The sequence below is a fragment of the Branchiostoma lanceolatum genome, chromosome 19, assembly GCF_035083965.1.
Source record: "Branchiostoma lanceolatum isolate klBraLanc5 chromosome 19, klBraLanc5.hap2, whole genome shotgun sequence".
NCBI classification, from domain to species: domain Eukaryota; kingdom Metazoa; phylum Chordata; class Leptocardii; order Amphioxiformes; family Branchiostomatidae; genus Branchiostoma; species Branchiostoma lanceolatum.
Genome location: NC_089740.1, coordinates 9,830,025 through 9,851,768, shown reverse-complemented (window position 1 = coordinate 9,851,768; position 21,744 = coordinate 9,830,025). Strand labels below are relative to the sequence as shown.

The 21,744-nt window shown below is 38.7% G+C and overlaps 2 protein-coding genes across 3 annotated transcripts in view; both read right to left on the bottom strand.

The window, feature by feature from the left end:
• The window catches only part of LOC136425239 (small ribosomal subunit protein eS27), a 214,923-nt gene extending 200,930 nt beyond the window's left edge, over positions 1-13,993 (bottom strand). Inside the window, exon 1 of the mRNA XM_066414046.1 lies at positions 13,973-13,993. Coding sequence (XP_066270143.1) covers positions 13,973-13,990 — 18 coding nt within the window. The 5' untranslated portion in view covers positions 13,991-13,993. The remainder of the gene's footprint in view (positions 1-13,972) is intronic.
• Positions 2,384-21,451, bottom strand: LOC136425236 (haloacid dehalogenase-like hydrolase domain-containing protein 2). Of its 2 annotated transcripts, none has more exons than XM_066414041.1 (8): positions 21,333-21,451; positions 20,652-20,765; positions 19,686-19,760; positions 19,174-19,307; positions 18,828-18,912; positions 18,297-18,513; positions 10,597-10,660; positions 2,384-5,578 (listed from the first exon to the last, which is right to left on the bottom strand). In XM_066414041.1, exons 1-8 carry the CDS (start codon positions 21,341-21,343, stop codon positions 5,469-5,471), a joined length of 810 nt encoding a protein of 269 aa, XP_066270138.1. In that variant the 5' UTR covers positions 21,344-21,451; the 3' UTR covers positions 2,384-5,468. The 2 variants fall into 2 exon arrangements, with proteins under 2 accessions (XP_066270138.1, XP_066270139.1); XM_066414042.1 differs by having other exon boundaries at positions 20,652-20,761.
• Between the last annotated feature and the right edge of the window lie 293 nt (positions 21,452-21,744).

Sequence of the window (21,744 nt, the reverse complement as noted above, 5' to 3'; positions counted from 1 at the left end):
GGCGTAACAACGTGATATTTCTATGCAATGGAAAGTAGAGCAACGTTATTGAGGTAATGTAGTCCAGACTTGGAAACTCTCCAAATGGCACATTTTAACGCATATGGAAACTTACTGGATGACAGAACAAGCAGAGGTGAAGGTTACTTTTTTGCAAGCAGCAAGTGATGATTTTTTTCCATCAAATTGCAGTGACTATTTACGACTGATTGATTTTGAGAGTAAGACAGACTGCATAACAAACAGGGTACCTTGTCACCGCTCAAATAACAACTATCAGCACCATCTGTACTTGTCAACCAGTAAAATGGATAATATCTGCTGTGATCTCCATTTGAAGGTGAAGATGATATTGCAAGAATCGAAACAAGTATAAGATAGCAGTTCATGTGCAGTACAGTAGATAGCTGGCTTTCTATGCCATAAAAACTGATAGCCATATCAACATACTGCAGCGCTGAGTGGAATGCGAAATTCCCGTCGAAGTTAAGAGATCATTGAGGGAAATAAAATCTACAAAGTGCTGATCGATAACATTTTACGGCGTGTACAAATGCACCGGTGTCAGAGAGACACCTTCAAATGACTTGGGCAAACTTGGGGAGTATCATTTACCAGCCACGGACCCCCGCATGAAAGAACTGCTTTTGTCCATCAGAGCGGATCTGAACTCAATAATTGAAGATATCAAAAGCTGGCGGTGTCTGAGTGAGTTGGGGGAACGTGGGTTGAATGTATCGGCTCTCTTCAGTTCGGGTTTAAAAGGGCGGAGAAAAAGGAGAGCCTCCGCGAGAAGACATTCATCCAGGGTGAAAAATTATGCAATTTGTAAGCAATCTCAATGTTTGATCTACAATCCTTGTGCCAAAAAGGAGAGGGCGGCATGAAGCTTAATGCATTGTGTTTGGGGGATTGTTGCAAACGGATGGGCGACGAGATATCACAAAGGGGACCGTTTCAAACTATGAAAAACAAGAACTTAAAATCTTTTCTTATATTATATTCCTTCAATGTTTACGTTCATTACGACTAATCATGGCTATCTGCTGTTATACCTATTCCGTTTTCCCGTCTATTGTAATACCACTGCATTATCATAACACCATTTAGAAAACACTGAAAAAGTACATTTCTACTAAAATCACAAAACACACGTATTAGTACAAACGTGAGACTGTTCATTAGCCGCTACCTCAAAAGGAGTCGAATCCGCCAGTGATACTCTGTGGAAGCATCATATATATCTATCGACTCTATTTACCTTTTTACGTTATCGTGTCTGTGTGTCCCCTTGCAATTAGTCTTCGGTATGAGTTTGAAAATTGAGATTATTATCAGTTACACACTCAAATCATACACTATAAGTAAACGAATGGGAGATCGAGAGAGTAAAGTTTTAGCAACGCCCTAGACATGAAATAGAGACGACAGTGTGAGAATAGTTGCACTGCCTTGGCTCTGAAACTATAACGTCCATATGTGTGCATTACTTAGAATGGGAGCAAAAGCTAGACCATGGATGGACAGCTAATACTAAACAAAGGCTACTGTTTTCCTGGCCTTGTTTCCTCCCTACTTGCACTGGTGCCGTTCTGTCACTTACATATGTGTGGGTTACGTAGAACAGGGGCAAAGCAAGCCCATGGATAGACCGTAAAAATACAGCCAATAATCAAACTTAAAGGCTCTTGTTTTCCTAGCTTTGTTTTCATTCTATTTGCAGCGGTGCTAATAGTACCATTATTCTGACAAGTACATATGTGTGGATTAGTTGGAACAGGGACAAAAGTCTAGCCATGGGTGGACTGCAAAACCCCAGCTAATAAACAAAGGCTATTGTTTTCTTGGCTTTGTTTCCTCTACTTGAACTGGTGCTGATCTAACATGTACATATGTGTGGATTTCTGAGAACAGACGTAAAGCACGACCATGGATGGACCGAAAGATCCAGCTAATTAACAAGGCATATTGTTTTCCCTCTCCTTGGTGTTGGTAGTACGGTTGTACTGAAATAAAACGGTGACGCAGGCATATATATTGGATTACTTAGAATAAGAGTAAAAAGACTGGAAAGATGGTAAAATTATAGCTAACAAACAAAGGATATTGTTTACCTTACTTTTTGAATGGTCTGCTCCCCTTGGTGCTGATAGTACGGTTGTTCTGAAAAACTGTGACGTAGACATATATATATTGGATTACACAGAAGAAGAGTAAATAGAATGGGAAGACGGTAGAAAGAGCTAATAAACAAATGATATTGTTTTCTTGATTTGTGTATTCTGTTCTCGCCATGGTGCTTAAAGAATGGCTGTTCTGATAAGTACTGTCAAATATGTACGGATTACCCAGAGCAGGGATAAAGAAGACAATGAGAAGACAGTAAAGAAATACTACTGTTTTATAGTTTGTGAGAAGCTTAGCTGCACAATGTGTTATTGCGGCTAGCTGTGACAAATAGCTCACATTTTATCATGTATGGATATTTGTCTACTTTAGACTCCTGTTTTTGTGGTGACTGAGTTGAGAAAGGCTCAGAATAAATGGTAATGCGGTCAATGCTCCCATGTTTTCCCTGTTTCATTCTTGTAACGTATTGCGTCTATCGTTTTCTTCACATAGCAGTAACAAATAGTCTACCTTTTATCATTTATGGACACTCTACATCACTGTAGTCGTAACAATGATTTAGGAATGGCATAAATGAAAGCTCGGTCAATACCCTCAAGTTTTCCAAGTGTCATTTTTAAAGTATGACATCTATCTCAGCCTTCACATAGCAGTAACAAATATATTACCCCTTCATATTTTCGAACATTTGAACATTTGACATTGAGTCTTTTATGACAAAGAGTGAGGAAATGCCTTGAATAGATGAAAGCCCGACATTTTTCACTTTTTCAATTTGATTCTATCCTAGCTCCTATAAACCTATGTACTGCGGTCACATATTGGAAGGGACTTAGACGTTTTTCCCGTTTCTATCTTTTTCACGCATCTAGCTCCATTTTGCCGGTTCGCTTGCGCAGATTGCCGCCGAAATGTAGGTATCAAGAGTGCATCAGTGGCATGGGAGAGGATTCTGAGGTCGCGACGAAACATAAGCCACGAACACGACTTGCATCAACGACGTTATATTATCGACACATGGATGTGTATCATAAGCATTGATTGAGTCTAATATGACTAAACAGCAATCATCAACGATATGTCGGTAAAAATTCAAGTGACGAGTTTCTATTGAATGAATACACCGAAAAATTTCTTTTCTGAGTGGACAGCTCTTAAACCACTATGGTCGAAAAATACTTTCTTATTGAATATGGATACACACTTTCATTAATATCTGAGATTGCTGGGTACACACACAATTTGTAAGTATAAACATGGAGCGAATCGTATCAACATAGTGACGCTGTTAAACATCCATAGTATGCTCACTAATAAACTAAAAAGCAAAATATTGTGGAAAATTCATATTCATAGTAGACTGTGTAAATAAAGTTTAAACTGCACTTAGTCACTATTTTTAAACCGTACTCACTTCATTGAAGGAACAATAAAGATGAAGAACAAACAACTTAAAAATTTACAAGGAGTAACAGTGGAAAGAATTGTAGGGGCATTTTCCTGAAATGACTTATACTCCGTCTTTAATGGAATATCTTAAACGCCAACACATCACTACATCGTACTTGATAACTTCAACAACCTGGGTATTCCGTCTGACATTTAATTATTGCAATGTAATTTTTCCGGGCCCCAGACATCACTTGGAAATGATTAGATGTCACCTTGCCGGATAAGATGGGTTATGGCCGTCACTTCTAATTTTCTGAACCGTGAATCAGATTTGATAAGATTATAATTACTGCAAAATAAGATTTCCGCTGATTACAAAATGTTAAAGTTTCTGTATCGTGAGGATATGTATATAATGGGATATGATGCATATTGCAAAGACATACTATCTTATTGGGTGTTTGTATGTCTGCGTATTTGCGTATCTGTGCATTAGTGGGTATGTATATATATAGTGTGTGTGCGTCATGTCTTAGTGTGCGTATGTGACAACAGGTTTATATGAATGTGTGACTGTGTCATTGTGTATGTGTGCCTGTGTGAATGTGTTTGAGCGTGTGTATGGATGGATGGATGTATGTCTGTGTATGTCTGTGCATGTGTATGTATATGTATACGTATGAGCATGTGCATGTGTGATATTACTTTTAGGTTAATCGTGCAGAGGAAATGTTTCGTCTTCAATTTCAAACCAAGTTTCCTTGGCACAATATTTTCATCTAGATATAATCTCATGCAAACTTTTACTTCCATTTTTCAAAATCCTTTTGGTTATGCGGGTGTCTGGTATCGTTGATTATCATGTTAATATCTTCAACGGATGACACGCCCCCGAGGCATAACTTGGATTTGTTCCGAAACACGACTTGATGCCAATTAGAAAAAAAGGCAGCAAAGTTGTCATTCATGCTTCAATAGTTTTAATCATCTAGACTAATATAATAAGATTGTCGCATTATATAAGGGAAGCAATATTTTCTATTCAATTAAGAGGTTATGTAACTACTGTTTATGGCATTTCTTGATGCCACTAAAATAGAACGATTGTGATTTAAGCTTCAATGCTTTTGTCAGCAGGAAAATACAATATCTTGAAACATAATTATTATATTATTAGGTCATTCTTTTACTCTCTCTCTATCTCTCTCTCTCACTCACACACACACACACACACACACAAATATACACAAAAACATATTTATCAAACTCGATGAAATGTCACCATTCTTTACGATTTATGGTACCTCAATTGCTATTCTATTTCGAATTTGAAAAACTAGTTAACTGTGGAAGAAATAGTCTTGATTTGCAGGAGATTTGTGCTAATGTTTTCTGTCCACGAATGTCTGCACTGGTTTTCCCCTATCATCATTGGTAGTGAAATTAAATCATTCTGCATTTCTCTCTTATTGTTTGCTTGGGCAATAAATCTATATTTAGAAATCTCCCTTTTCTATTTCATTACGACAAACAATGACTTACATTTGGACAAACACTACTTCAGCATTTTCTAGAATAAGCCTGGGCACCACCTACTTTTGTTAGCATCCAAGCTTCAACATCTTTAATTATCAAAAGACTAAAAGAATATCTTGTCATATTATATATAAAGTGAAGCCTTGGTTGATTCTTAATCTTTTCCCTGCCAATACAAATTTAGTGTCACACAAAGGTTACTTTAGCAGAGAGAAGGTAGGAATAAAGTTTCATAGACTTTCTGGTAATTTCACTATACATGTACATTTAGGAAAGTGACACATGCAACATGGGAAAGCATTTAACCTTCTCCCTGCTAGCTGATGCAATCATTTAGCACCGAATTTGTATTGGGTTAGGTGGCAAGAAGAAGGTTAAAATTGTTGGTGATTTTAGACTATAATATCTTTTCAATTTTTCAGTATTTTGTTGCAAATGTAGTCTACTGCCTCAGGGAAACTGTCACACACTGCAGTTGGAGGGGGGTTAATTTTTCCCTCATCCCCTGGTCTGTATTTACCTGGAAGAAACAACAGACACAGAATTAGAGTACAGTGTCAATTGCTTGATCATATATATGTATATGTCAGAGAAAAGATTGTGATTTGGCAAAATCGTTGATTCTACCATGATGATCAGAGATCCTGAGTATCTGTAGACAGCAACTCCAACCAGAATGCTAGGAATTTATTAGGATGGTCTCTCATTTCTAAATACCAAATTTCAAATCAATCAATAAATTTCTACCCTAACATATGCATGCATGATCAAGCAATTTCAGAGGGCAAAGGCTACAAATTAAGTTTCAGACCAGACTCTCTGGGTTCCTGCAAAAATAGTAGAAATTGGCCAAATTGGCTTAATGATCTGCTATTATAGGAGATTGATGACCATAGAGGTACCTGTACAAATTCCAGGCTGATGCCCTTGGCAAGTCAATCACCCAGCCTATTTAGCCAATGTATATTATTTTGCCTAGTTACCCAAGTAGTCTGTTAGAGACTAAGAGAAATAATAACACATGTACATTGTTCATATATAGAAACAGTATTGTCCGCATACAATGTACATGTGTCTATTGCAAGATTAAACCTGGCAATTCAAAATAATTGGATTTGAATAGGATTTCCACCATACAATAGAAGTGGAGCTCTGTCATCAATTCCTGGTACAGTGTGCCACACGTACATTAATACAAATATCACAAAGCACCTTACAGATGACAAGAACGTGTACTGTACAACCTTTAAAACCAAAAACATTGCAATGTAATAAAAATCTATTTTTACCCAAACCCTTTAGGATCATCTTGTTCAAGTACGAATATGCATCATAACCCTGAACGATGCAGTTCTGACAGATGCTTGAATGAAACGGTTGAACGACTGCAACTTTTCACAAATTCAGCACTCGGAACTGGGCTGCCTCTGTGCAATCAATTATGCAAATGAGAGCAGTGATGGAGGAAAGACACAATCAGGATTCCAGAGGAGAGCAGGGTTACCTTGGAGACCGTCCAACGGCATGTTTTCTAATCTGCGGAGGAGCCCTTGGAAACGAACGGTAATTACCCTATCATGAGTGTAACTGCATTCTCTAATGATGATGGCTGACAGGGGAATCGGTCTGTGAAGTTAAAACGGGAAAAAAATTACTTCCTGTTCCCTGCGTTGTAAGGGATGGCAGGATGAAAGATTATGCTGCATGACCGTCGTTGGACACTTGCCTCTATTATGTTACAAGAATACACTCATACAATATATCCAATCATTTTGTTTATCTTGCATAATCTGCAAACCACCTTTAGGCAAAACACACACTTTTTTTATAATAGGTAGAAGCTAAGCTGTATTAGTCTGGTCTGTAAGGTTTATCATATATAGAGAAAATACACATGTTCACCTTCATTCATGTAAATCAAATGTAACATATGACAACATTACTATCCCAACTTAATGTACACTGATCAAATATACTATTACATGTACATGATATACATAGATGATATAGATGCACAACTACAACTCAATGTAAATCAACTATAATATATGACAATAAACGTTATCACTATCTCATAATATGTCATGTTCAGCTACATGTACACATAAATCATGTATATAGAGAATTCATTGCACATTTATAACTCATATAGAGCAAATATAGTAACATATATGACAATAAGCATTATCCCCACCTCATGGTAAATTATATCCAACTTCACATAGTATGTAAATGGTGTACAGAGAGAATGCAAGTGCACACTTAAAACTCAATATAAATCAAACATATAACATACAACAATCACAAACATTATCACCTTCTTACTCTATATCATTAAATTCCCACTTCGCAGTGTGCCTGTAAATCTAATCTTTATCCTTGAAGTTTGTACTTCATTGGAGATCTGTCCAGCGGCAAGTATAGAAAGCAATTATCTTGGATCATAAACACAAAGCACTTTATTCCCGCGGAAAATGTCTTCTTACCGTCGACATTTACAGGACATAAGTTAACTCATCACAGCATATAGATCGGACTTTCTGACATAAAGGTGAGGTCAGAAGTGATCAGCGCACGAAATGTCACCTCAATCCGGAGGAATATTGAACGCCAGTTGCGATGATTTCGTGGCATTTACATTCGCAGGTGGATTTTGGACCCGTCACGGAAAATTTCATCAACGCAAGTCCCTCTGGAAAATTCCGTTTGGAGATACGTCATGGTACGATGATTGTTCGTAATCCCAATTCCCTGAGAAAACACTACCAATTTTCATCCCAATTTGTGGTCTATTGTGTTCAGAGTAGATATGATTTGCCCCAGTATGTGTGGGTCAATAGGGCATATTAGCAGTACATTCACTTGCAAGAAGATCAGTATATAATCATTACAACAGATTGCTAGTGCCCTTTCTCTGTTAAGGTATGTGTAACCTGCTTGACCCTATTCCGTACATTTTGTGGTGTTTTTTTTTTTAAATCATACCTTTACATCAAGCATCATATTTCAATTATAAAATCAAAGGGCACACAAATCTAATCTTAGTCGTTCAACGATCATTCAGCGATCGCTGTCCAGTCAAAACAGGGTTTATAAGTGGATCAAAATGACTCGCAAAACTCAAACTCTCTTTCCGCCGCCAACACCTTCTCTCCAAGCAGAGGTTGTAAGAAACCAAGACAAAATAAAAAGTCTGACAAAAACGCCTATGAAGAGACATCAAAAACAAGCCGAAACCCAACCTCTGCTTGGAGAGTGATGTTTTTGACTTACGACTCAGAAACCGTTACAGCACTCATGCAGAAAGTTACCGACTTACAGTCGGGCAGACAAACTTTTAGAATGTCATGTTTTTCGAGTTCATCATCCATCAAGGCCGGGAGAAAATAAGCCTTTCAGCAAACCGCGGCGTACAGAAAGTACGAGAGATTAGAACTCGGCGAAGGTGACACGGTGTATTGAAGACACTGATGTATTCTTGCCCTTTCATTTTCCAACAGAATGATCTTTTCAATTCCTGGCCCTGTCACGGCTCTAACCTAAAGTGGACGAACGAAACACACTTCTAGCATTACCTAACACACAAATTGGAGTGTTATTGAAATGCGAATTGAATGCCTAACTACCACCTTCAAGCTCTGAAATATTCTCAGGCTTTAAACTACACAGTAAAAGCTTTTAGGCAAATAGGAAAGATGCCTGCATGCTTTAGTCTGCTAAACAGATGAAAAGAAAGCTATTATACATAAAAATTGGAAACCCAATAGTTGAGAGTTCACTATAAATTGTGCATTAGAAGAAAATATTAGCAGGGAGCCTTGAGTGCTATAATCTTGACCTGATAGGTGTATTATGATGTAAAGCAATTATATGACCTTTATTCTGTCCTTCTCAGCAACCTTAAGTGAATTTACACCATGTAGAAAATCTATGAATACATAAGATATTGGGAAACTGTGCAAGGTTGAGTTGAAGGACACTGCTGAGTTTGGAAAGTTCTTGGAGGTCCCTGAACACTGGTTAGAAATAATGTACTGATAATCTTCAAATGAATTGCATTGGTTTTATTTTCACCCAGTTGGTCAATATTGTAAATGCAGAAATGTTTGCAGTGGTTTTATGTTTGTGCTATTTTTTGCCCTCCTATAGACCCCCTTGTCTACTATAATTATGTTGTCTCAAACACGAACTTAAAACCGCCCCATTTTCGCCCTACCACGAAAAAAACATTAAAACCAACTTAAATGCATTTACAATATCCATTGTCACGTTCTCTTTCTGCTTTCGTCAAATGTGACAGTAATTTTTGTCAGACAAAAATATGCAAATTCTGACATTAAACCAAAAGTTCATGGTCCTATGGAAGACAAAAAACTAAAAGAGTTCATCTCATTGATATCGTAATTTAACAACATTTCTATACAATAGCAAAGTTAACTCGATGGAGAAATGTCCATAGATTTCTGAACAAGTTACAGTGCAAAAACATAAACCCCATACTATTCTCATACTTTACATACATATATCAGTTTCCGATGACTACTTTCCATCATTTTAAGCCCTTAAGACATAAAGCTAGCAGCGTATATCACATAGAATCAATAGCCTACAGTAATAAGCTCGTCAATATTGAATGTTATGTATTTGATCATTTCTTTTACTTTGCTTGGGGTGGATGCCATGAAATCATTACCAAGTCATGAAAAATTGTCTTTGCCTAGAGCAAAGAATTATGCTGTCAGGCCTTTTAATTTGATGTAGAAATGACTTAATTACGTGGAGGTTTTGCACATATTAGAATGTTATCATGTATATCTGATGGCTTTGTGATCCATGTATCAATTCTATCTGGCATTTATGAACAGAAATATGCTCATGATTTCCATATAGGTGTCCTATTGTATGCACTACTGTAACTTACAAAAATGCAAATTTTTATAAAGTCCTTATCATCATTTACAGGTAAGTCTCTTCTCTAAGACAGTGCAAATATGAACAACCAAGAAAAAACTATTCAACTGAAACATGCCACATTCTCTTGAAAGATTTAATGAAAAGTATACTGCAAACTTTTCAAAATTAAATGGCTAAAAACAATATGTGTGAACTGTTCAACAGTAATAATTCTACTAGTTCTGATCAGTATATATATATATATATAATACAAGTTCTATATAAAAAGAGCTTATCAATAACCGGCTCTGAACAGTACCTACCAGTTCTGACCAGTACCTACTGGTTCATAAAAGGAACTTAACCAGTTTGACCAGTACCTACATGCACCAGTTCTGACCAGTGCATACTGGTTCTGACCAACTTGCATACTGGTTCTGACCAGTGCATACTGGTTCTGACCAGTGCATACTGGTTCTGACCAGTGCATACTGGTTCTGACCAATATCTATCTATCTATCTATATATATATATATATATATATATATATATATATATATATACCAGTTCTTAAAAGAACTTAACCAGCTCTGTCCAGTACCTACCAGTTCTGACCAGTACCTACCAGTTCTGACCAGTACTTACCAGTTTTGACGAGGATCCCAGCCATACCAGCCACCTGGGCACCTCCAACGTCATCCCGAACATCCTGACAACAAAGGTAAATAGTGAAAATATGACAAATCATATCATCATTACTATCAATCATAGCACAACTAGTAAGATATCTTAGTTTCTGATTTGAAAGACAAAGTGGTACTGCACTCATGTTATTATTGCAACTTGTGTCTAATCTAACATGACCTACATGTAATACATACCAATGATAACCTCAAACAAAAATAAAATATAACAGCACTAACACAGTGTTGTTAGTAGAAATTGTGCAAGAGTGTGCCAACGCCCCCTCCCAATTCCCCTAGTCTTTACTCAGTACCCATTCCGTATCTTCATCATCTATTAACCCATAACACTTAGCTGCTGACACAAAGTATCACCCCTGCCCCCCTCCCCATTTCAAATTTCCAAAGACCAGTTAACATACAATGTAACCGTGATTAACCTTAATCTGCTAAATGACCTTAGGCACGGTACATTACAATTCTCTCTGGCTCGCTCACTTCAAACATGCAGGGGCTTAATAACCTTCTCCCTGCTGCCTTACTCCATATTCAATACAAATGTGGTACCAAAAAGGCTACCTCAACAGGAGGAGGGTTAAAATGCTACATGTCTAAAACCATGCAGGTGACTGATTTATATGTAAATTTCTTGGCATGCGGTGTGGCATGTTAAAAGATGAAACTGATCTGGATGCAGTCTAGCTGACTGAAGAGCTAATCTTCCATTAGTTATGACAGAGAAGACAGATGTTATGTATATACAGGTTCATTGTACCTGGGAAACTCCCCTTGCGCTATTCATGCAACAAGCATAATGAACAGTGGTCCTATCCTAAGGACCGCATGCAATGCTTTCCGGTAGCATGCATGTTGGATGAGCGACAACAGCCGGGGTTCAAACTCCCAAACTCTAGATCCAGTTGTAGCTGTACACATGAAATATTCAAGTTTTTTAATGCAGATTTTTGAGAAATTATGTATAAAGGTCACCCAACAAAAAGATTGATGAAAGTTTTATGTATGACAGTCATACAGTAGAGCATGATTTCCCCACCCATTCATTCACCCCTAAGGCTAATTGACCGTCCCTAATTCGACAATTGTAGCGTTGAGTAAATGAATGTCATTTACAATATATCCATATAGATTGAATATAACGTCTAAAATGGAGTAAGTCTGGCATATCTATTCGACTAATTGCAACATTATTTATGACATCCTTTCATTAATCATTGACCCTTGACATAACCTTGCCAATCAGACTAGTAATAAGATATAAAATCAATAAGAATGCAGATGGTGTCTGATTGATTGCTATTATTTAGGTGCAATAAAATGTCAGCGTTTTGTCTATATTAAGGCCTCAGCAAGGAAATTATATGGATGGCATCTGTGTGGGCATTGATTTTTGCCTGATTTAAAAAAAAAAAGACATAAAACTTTCTTCCCCTTTAGCAATGGTCCACATTATAAGAAAAAAACGAAAAGATATGGCAAGATCTGTCATGTGGTAATCTTGAGTGTAGTTGTAGAAGTGACACAGGTGTTGTAGCCATGAGAGTAGTTGTAGTGATACCGGTACTTAGGCTACCACACTAGTGTCATTTTCTGCACTTCTTGAGTACAGCAACTAAAGACTTGTTCATGATTTGTCGCTTCAATCTTGTTGCTATTTCAAATCTCTATTTTGAAAAATTAGTAATCTTATTTTTTTTACAATCTTGCTTTTTTTTGTTGCTCTCGCATTGGATTTGAAGTCTGGAGGGGATGTCATCCATAAAATTTACTTGCTGTGGCCGACACATGGGTTGCAGAGTTGCTGTTCACCTTGGGACAAACTATTGAAGAATGTAAGGTCCTATTCAAGTTGAGTTTATTGTAAAGTCTACTGCAATTCACTTTTAGCTTGCCTTTATAGCAAGCCTTTCTTCCAGTTGTTGGCCATGGTTTCCAACAATAGAGCGGAAATGTTCTATTGGTAATAAAATGATGTCATTTATATCCATAGCAGGCAGTCCTTGACAATGGTCGTGATATTTCAACTAGGCCTCAGTCTGTTGTATATGTCAATGTAGAGATTGCAATCTGGCAGAATTTTAGAGATCCCGATCGGAGTCTGTAAATTCAAATGTTCACTTAAAAGACAGTCAGAACTTTACACCTTAAGTATATGTCACAATGGATTGACTTGAAACTAATGTAAGGACTTACATGTATAAATGGGAGACCCCCCTAACACATCCCTGGTATCCTGATCAGTCAACAGAGACTCCAGATTCTGCCTCATCACAATCTCTACACAATCCACACAAAGGCAAACACACCCGTCCTTGGTGCTGAATACCATCCACTCAGTAAAACACACCTATTCTGGTGCTGAAGGCCACCCGCATTGTAAAAACACTTTGATTGTTGAATCTCATCATTCGTCGTCCATTACCTGAAAAAAGGTAAACCTTAAAAGAAGTTAAGATTTAGAGCAATATATTGATTTGATATTTGAGTGGCCACGATGTCACATATCTATCCTCACATTCAATTTGCACTTTGCACTTAAGGAATTTGGAATGAACTTCTAGATACTATTGTTGGTGCCGGGAAGATTTACTGCATACTTGTACAGATACATTGTATTTGTCCAACAAAACATTTATAACTTGGGGCAGTTTCCTATACAGAACTGAACTGAGCTGAACCACACAATATACAAAGGCCTCCAGACTGGTTTTGTATGAGGCAAGAAGATGTACCTAGTCTCAACACGGAAGGAAGCAGAGGATGTTATCGACGCAGACATTGATGTTCCATGTTCAACAGAGACTACTCAAATCCCCCCGACAATCACACCCGGGTTGGAACGAGAAGTCAGCCGGATACCTCTGTGCCTCTGTTCAATTTCACAGTTGCATTGGTCATCCGTCAGGAGGGAATTTCACCAGGACTATCATTTAGCGTATTTTCAATTTTCCAGATGTGGTAAGGTGGAACGTTCAATAAATACATTCATGATACAAACTGTATGTGGAGGTCACCTCAGGACGCGAACAGTCCACTACCAACTTCACAGCAATAACACGGGGATTGAAATGAAAAAATGGAAATAGGGATGTGTACCTAAAGAGGGTACTGTAAATGCATTTAAGTTTGCATTGGTTATAATTCATGCTAAGGCAAAGATGGAGCGTTCGCAGAGGTTTTAAATTTACTGCAGCGCTATGGTCACATACTGCTACAGCGTTGGACAAAATGGTCGCAGTGGTTTTAAGTTCGTGGTGAAAGGGTTGCCACGAAAAAACCACCGCGAACATTTCTGCATTTACAGTACCACACTGAAGCTGTGGCATGTTGGGGATCATTTTACGGAGAACGCATTAGGCATTTGGGGGATGTATCATCCTTGTGTTATAGGCTGATTTTATCATGGACCATGCATGTAAAGCCCTCATGTCACACATAGTCAACCATAGCCTCCTGATGTTCTCCAGATCATGGTTGGGAGTTAGTCATGAGCAAGGAGGTTATCTTCTTGCCCTGGCCAAGGTTATCTGTGCTTGACAGTTCATCTGTGTTGGCAGAAGTCATTGTGGAACAATTTGAACTGTAATTTTCAATTTGACAAAAATTGGACTTTTATAACCCAAATTTGCTCATTCTTTGACCATGACAGTCAAAAATTTGGGTCATTTCAATTTCTGTGTTGGAAATAACACTTCAAATTTTTCCAGAAGGCCATCTGTGGTTGGGAGTTGTTTGGCGAGGTTGTTTACTCTCAGTCAAAAAACTTCAACAAGATAAGTTAACAAATTTTTTCAGGATGTTTCAGTCTTATCGATGTGAACGCTCTAAATCGTTTTTGCCAAAAGGATTACATCGCAGACCACCTCTGAGAGATGGTTTGAGATTTGATAGTTTTCAGCGTAATCATTTTCCCTGAATTACACGGTGCAGACGCAAAAACTCGTCTATAGGCCAGCCAATGAATTTTAAAAGATCAAAGTCGGAAAAGTCATATCCTGCTCAGATGTGACCAGAGGAGTGAACTAGAGCTAGAATAGGATGGATTCCTGGTTAGTCCCAACCCAGCGCCAACCTTGGTAGGGGAGTGGTCGGGAGCAAAGTTGTGGGAAGGTCCTGTAAGTGTGACATGGGCTTTAGGCACAGGTTGTTATTCACTACTCTCCAAGCAGAGGAGGGGTTCCGGCCGTTTTTTGACGTGTTTTTAGGCGCTTTTGTCGGGGTTTCTACTTTTGTCATTTTTTTTTGGTTGCTTCAACCCCCACCCCCCAAAAAAAGACAAAGTAGAAAGCTCGACAAAAATGCCTAAAAACCCGTCAAAAACCAGCCAGAACCCCTCCTCTGCTTGGAGAGTAGTTATTCACCTTGTAGTGCCTAGTGGCCCATAGGGCAGCAAGTTTCCTTGCTGTTTCATAGCAAGGAATATATTTACAGGGAGGGTTTGCTAGCCCTTCCCCTTTAATGTGCTAATAGTACCTCCTTGAACCTCATTTTACGTTCCTTCCAAAAGGAGGGTGCAGCCCCAACCGAGATGCCCTTCCCAAGATTTGAACCGGGGTATCTCCTAGTAATTGAAAGAAGGGGCTCAACCATGAAGCTGCTACCAGATAAGCTAGAGGAACATTCCTTTACATTGTAGGTACAAGTAGACATCAGAAATTCCTGGAAATTCCAATTTTACCAGCACTAACCTGCATATGCAGGTGGTAGAAGATGTATTTCTGTCCCCGAATAAAGATTCCCAGATTAACACTAACTCATCTGCCTCCTGAAGGACGGGAAAGTTAATAGCATGATGCAGCCAATACATACCGCGGCTGAGTCTGATTGAAGAGGGAAGGTACCATAACTTCAAGTCTGATGAAACTGCAGGGAATGGGGACTTAGAGGGCTTTCAAAGAATTCGGCTTTCAAATCCCGAGGTTTAAGAGGATTTTGAAGGGAGGGTTTTACTTTACAGGCCCCGTTAAGTGGGGGGCAGGATAAGCATTTCAATTACTTGGAGGAAGCAACGTCTATTTTTCATGTTGTGTAAAGGGATGCCTTCCTGGAAAAACATGGCTTGTTTTACATGATTTGTTCTAACACTAAACTTAACACAGAAAGTCCAGAAACTTTCGGTCGATCACATCTCAGTGAATACTTTATCAAATACAATGTATTTATTGCCCTTTACCATGATATTCTGTTTGTTATGATCAAGAATTGAGCACCAGGGCTGCTTATGTGAGTAGGTCGCGAAAGAAAAGCGCCGAAATGTCCCTTCTACAGTTTTTAATGATAATAACAACGTGTCATATAATTGGAAATCTTGTATATTGTCCTCTAAAATAGATTTCTTTACATGATAAATTGATTCTATCACATTACCTTGGCTCAAGTCATACAGACATTGCTATGTCAAATCACATTAAACATTTATGCACCGCTTACTGTCTAACTCCAGGGGCCAGGAGAGATTTTAACAAGGGGAATGTAGAACACAATGCTAGAAATTTGATCTATTTAGGACTCTTGTTACCCCCGGGAAGGAGGTTCCACTTTGATGGAGGTATTGTTTTTTAAAACCGTGTTTGTGTGTTAAACACTTTACACTGATAACTTAAGATTCTTCAGATTTATTAGAAGGAGTTGAATGAAATTTTGGTATGTGGGTAGAGGTCCTGAAGACATAGCAATTTTGGACCACTGGCAGTATTTTTAGGTACTGCAGCACTACAGGTCAACACCCCCTTCCTGAGAGTAGTGTGGTATAGTCCATAGGTGAGGTCAATGACCTCAATTTGGGACACTTGGGTAGCTTGTGACTTGTTGAGCATCAACTGTTATAATGTATGATAAGGCTGGGTCTATGGCATTAAGAAATTTGAAAAACACTAAATATTTCACGGAGGTATGAGGTCTTTGGGGGATGCATTATTGTTCCAGCAAATTTAATCAGAACTTGCCAGTAACATATTACTAGTATTAGCTTTTCAAGTACTGTAATTCTTGTTTCTTCAACTGACTGTAACTTTATGTTCACTGTTTTCACAGTCACCTCAGTCGGTACCGTGAACTTATCATCATCATGAAAAAAACCTGTTGTAATTATTTATGATTCCTTCACACATCCGTCCTGTAAATCACCTGCCACCACGGTGAAGTTTAAGTTCAGTGAAAATGTCCATTTTTCTTACATCATGAAATTTTGCTACCATGAAGATCAAGTGAATTACAGTAACCCACTGGTAACAGGTACTGTAAATACATTTATTTGGGGGGGACTTGATCAGAAAGGAAAAAGTTGGCTTTTGCAGTGTTTTGAGTTTGCGGTTTGAACAATTCTGTAGTACAGTAGTAATTGATGGAAAATTCATATTCGTAGTGTCATGAGTTTGTGGAAACTAGTACCAAATTACTGAAATAAAACCACTAAAAACATTGCAAGACTTACATAAGTCTGTGTGACACAAACTTTTGCTGATCAAGGTAAGAACAGACTTGCTTAGAGGACCGGTTGTTAGGAAGGCCGTTAGGCCAGGAAATGGGTTTGAAGACGTCTTCCACATAAAAGGTCACAAGTTACGAGGAATGATTGGATACGCATCCATGAGTTAATCAACTCAGGGCACATACCATAAATGCCATAATGTTGTAGCCTCCAAGGCAGGCTCTATGGGCCTTATAATACACGTTTTGCTGATGGCTTCTTTTTACACAGGGTCATTTGTGCAGCCAGCCCTGATTAATGACCCAGTACAAAAAGAAGTCATCAGCAAATAGTGTATTATAAGGCCTGCTATGGAGGCTAGTAATGTTGGAAGTTTTATTTTCTTGGTGACCTCTCCAAATTCATGACACTGAGAATATGTGTTTCCAGTGTAAATTCAATACTGCACTACAGAACTGTTTCAACCACAAAATCAAAGCATCTCAAAAACCTCCTTTCCCCCTCTACCTTTATTTGTGCACAGCGAAACTTGAGAATGAACTAATTTTCATGACATTTGCTACCTGGGTAGGTGTCGGCAAAATGAAGGTCAAGCTTAATCATTACAAGACATGTATTGATTGGCTGTGAGCTTGAGCTAATCAACTTGAAGCACGTACTAGCTGGTGAGGCACGAGGTGGGAATACATGTGTGTATTGCAGATTCCAGTGGTGTGGTGGATCTTGTTGTGTAATACTTTCGGGACCACGATCTTGTTTGATTACACTGTAATTACTTCCAAGCAGGAACATGTCTCTGTGGCGCAAGCGGTAAAGCAACTCCAGTGCTTAGCCACATATGCATGTGGATCAAATTCCGTGGGTCCGTCTTTAATCTTAAGGTCAGCCCCAGCTCGGACATGTTGTAAGGGATTGCATTTGTCGTTTCGGATGGTGAAGTAAAGCCGGTGGCCCCATGTGTGCGGGAGCTTTTAAGAGTTAGCCTCAAGCATCAAACCTCTGCACATAAAAGAACCCAACACACTTATCAAGTAGAGTAGGGTGTGATGACCCTGTGTGCTTGGTTGAAAATGTGTGCCGTGGCGAGGCCGCCGTTATGCTGCACGAATATCCCGAGATTATACTCAAGGTCCCTATATAGGGATGTGGTTGCATTAAATTTTTTAATTTCAGAAGCAGAGTTCACTATACCCTGATTAAGTCAGCATACTCACATCACCTATCATTAGAGCTTCCTCTGGAGAACAGCCCAAAGTTTTCAGAGCCTCTCGGAAAAACGTTGTCTCTGGTTTCCCCACGACTGTCGCTTTGACATCAGTAGCATACTCCAGTCCGGTAACGAACGGCCCGGGTCCCATGGACAGCCCATCACTCTTCTTGTAATACCTGGCCTTGTGGATGGCTATCAGTGGGGCTCTCCCTAGCAGGAGTCTGAGATATTGCAAGGTAACCTGTCAGTGTTGGTTGGGGGTCTCATTGAATGAAATTAAGTAGACCACATTCCTTTGACTAGAGTAGTGCATTCTCTACCAACAATTTGTTGGGGAGATATTTTATGTACAGCACGGCAAACTGACATTTTGTGAGGTTAAAATGTAATTTTAAAAAACTACTATTAGTGAACCATTCATACGTGTATGTGATAGAGACTTTATTTAAACAATTTACACAAAGAGTAATAGAAATGAGACTATAGACTAGTTCCGTCTTTGGTACAGAAAATCAAAAAAATAAAACCTCCATACCTGAAAGCATCATTTAGAGGCCTGTAGTTAAACATGTCAGGTGCCAAACCAATCACTACAGCATTGGGGTTGGTAGTGTCGATACCTGGTAAAAACAGTTGCAACAATCAAACATTCTGTAGAGCAAAAAGTAGTTAGAGTCATATCGTCAATTAACCTACACACATAATAAAATTGAAATGAGATCATGAAAAGTTACAAAGCTGGCTCTCTATGTGTATTTCTCTAACACAGACATTTTACTGACATCTTTCTTTGTTTTCATTCTCATGGTTTTCACAGTGACCCCCCATCCGCATATTCTTGACACTGAGTTTATCTAACAACTACATCGTAGGTTTCTAACCTTCAAAGTCTTGCAGTGCTGAATCTTGAAGAAACAACATGGGGCGCACCTTAAGTTCTTCTACTAAGTTTCTGGCTGCAGTTAAAGAGGTAAAGACCTCCTCTGGTTGGATGTCGAACCCCAGCTTGCGTAACCTGTAAGTCAATTACAGGTTTTTCTACTGATTGAACAAGTTAATGTCAACAAAAATGATGAATTCAAAGAGATCTACTAACAATTACACAGCATCGGTTATCCCCAAGGTATGCACACTTCAGATATCCACATGTTCAAGACATTCTTGAGAAGGCTTTTTCAATGAGGCAGCCTTCAGGTACCTACTAGTAGCAACTTAGTAGGTGTTAAATGACATTTAAAGTAGATTATCAAGAAGCTAAGAAAAAAATGATTGGATAAGGTAGAGAACAGTTTCAAGGTGGTAGAATTGTAACTTGTGAATGTGGCAATCTAAAAACATGTAAGCTTGTATAGATGTAAAGCGTAACAATAAGCACACCTGTTGCGATACACACCTGTCCACTAGCATCTGTTTGGACTCCTTTGTTGTGTTGGTCACAAACTTGACCTTCAGAGGACATTCTCTTAGTCTATGGTAGGAACAATAAGTATACAGGTAAGCATGATATACATGTAACTCGTAAGCCGAACGTCTTTGAATATCAGGGCATGATTACAAAGTGAAGGTACATTTTCATTCTAGCTATTATGAGAGCAAACTTAAAGAGCAAACTTCATCTATCATCTATCAACAAGGTTATAAAGCTGATATGGACTGTAAAGGACTGAATAAATATCATTATTATATCATCAATCTCTGCAATCTATATAGTATACATCATCATTTCGGCACCCTAGCTTGCCCTCTTATTTTCAGATGTTTCAGAATCTATACAGGCTTTTCATGTAACATGATTTGGATTACATTGTGCTGACAGCCACTTACACATAGAGCAGGGGGAGTCTACTACTAGTACTAGTGCAGTCAGTTTTTTTGTTGGCGAGCTTTCCTGGCCCTTCTCTTTGCCTCGGCAACAGCTACAGATACAGCTACTCTCTCAGTCTCAAATGCTGAAATGCCACTGTGGATCAGCTGTTGCCAGGCACTCGGATCATACAGTGAACATGTCTGTTAAACATAGCAACATGCTGCTGCTGTAATCCAATAGCCAACAGCATGTAGAGTAGAGTAAAGTCTTCGGTCAGGTAGGATGTACTTCCAGTTTAGACCGCTTGTCGTCAGGGGAATCAAATTGTAATAAGCCCATTCGGAGTTCCAACTACACATGTGCAGTGTCAAAGGTGAAGGCCCCTGGCTTGTAAACAGTTCTGGTCTCGACATTGTCGAGATTTGAATAACAATGCCCAGACAGGTTTTGTTTACGTCTCAGGGGCCTTTACCTTTGACACCGCACATGTGTAGTTGGAACTGCGAATGGGCTTATTAGCATGATGGCAATGAAAAGCCTCTATAACTTTACCTGCTAAGTGCCTCCACAGCCCCAGGTATGACCGTGTCTTCCACATGTAGAGTCCCACTCAGATCCACCAGCACAGCACACAGCTTCCTACCACTGGTCATCAGGCACCTGGCTGGGACACAGGGGACAACCACAGGGTAACTAGCATCAAATACTTTACCCACTCACTCACTCACTCACTCGCTCTCACTTACTAGAATTCGCCCTCACTCATACACTCTCACTCACTCTCACTTACTACAACTCACACTCACTCATGAATACTCACACTCACTCACTCACTTACTAGAACCCACACTCGCTCATAATCACACTCACTCACTCACTCACTCTCACTTACTAGAATTCGCACTCACTCATACACTCTCTCACTCTCACTTACTAGAACTCACACTCACTCATACTCACACTCACCCACTTACTCCTGACCTCACACTCACTCACTTTTTGACTTGATATGATGACTTACATGATTATATGATTTCTAATACATATATATGTTATCAAATCCCCACACGAAGCATAGAATAAAATGACAGTTGTTATAACGTTGGACTGATTTTATACGACAGTGGATCTTCATGCAACTTTTGAAAACATGTCATTATCCCAACCTCCTTGCTAGAAATTATGTGCCATGGAGAATTGGATGGCCATGATGCAAACATAAAACGTAACGCTTTGCTTAACATGAACAGTTTCTACTCAGTTAAGTAGAGGTACGAGTCTAAACAACTTGACAGCGATCTGCCTCCTTCCCAAATGTCGCGCGAAAATACAAGAGGTCATTTTAGGTCAAAGTTTAAAGAGGGCAGCTGAACAAGAAAGCTATGTTATTATCTTTTGAAAACGATCCAAAGTTTGAAGTTAGGGATACGGAATTGTCAAAAAAAAGCAAAATAAATATTTTAGAAATGACAATGAACTAAGTACTGACGATAAAATATTTTGTTTCCTTTGAAATATCATTTCACTGTGTTCTGTCTCCCTCTTCCCTCCTCACTTCTTTTGTTAGCTATCTTTGTAGAAAGTAAATTCTGCCTGTTTATTTATTGCTGTTCTGGCAGAAAGACTGCCAGAAATATTTTCTGAA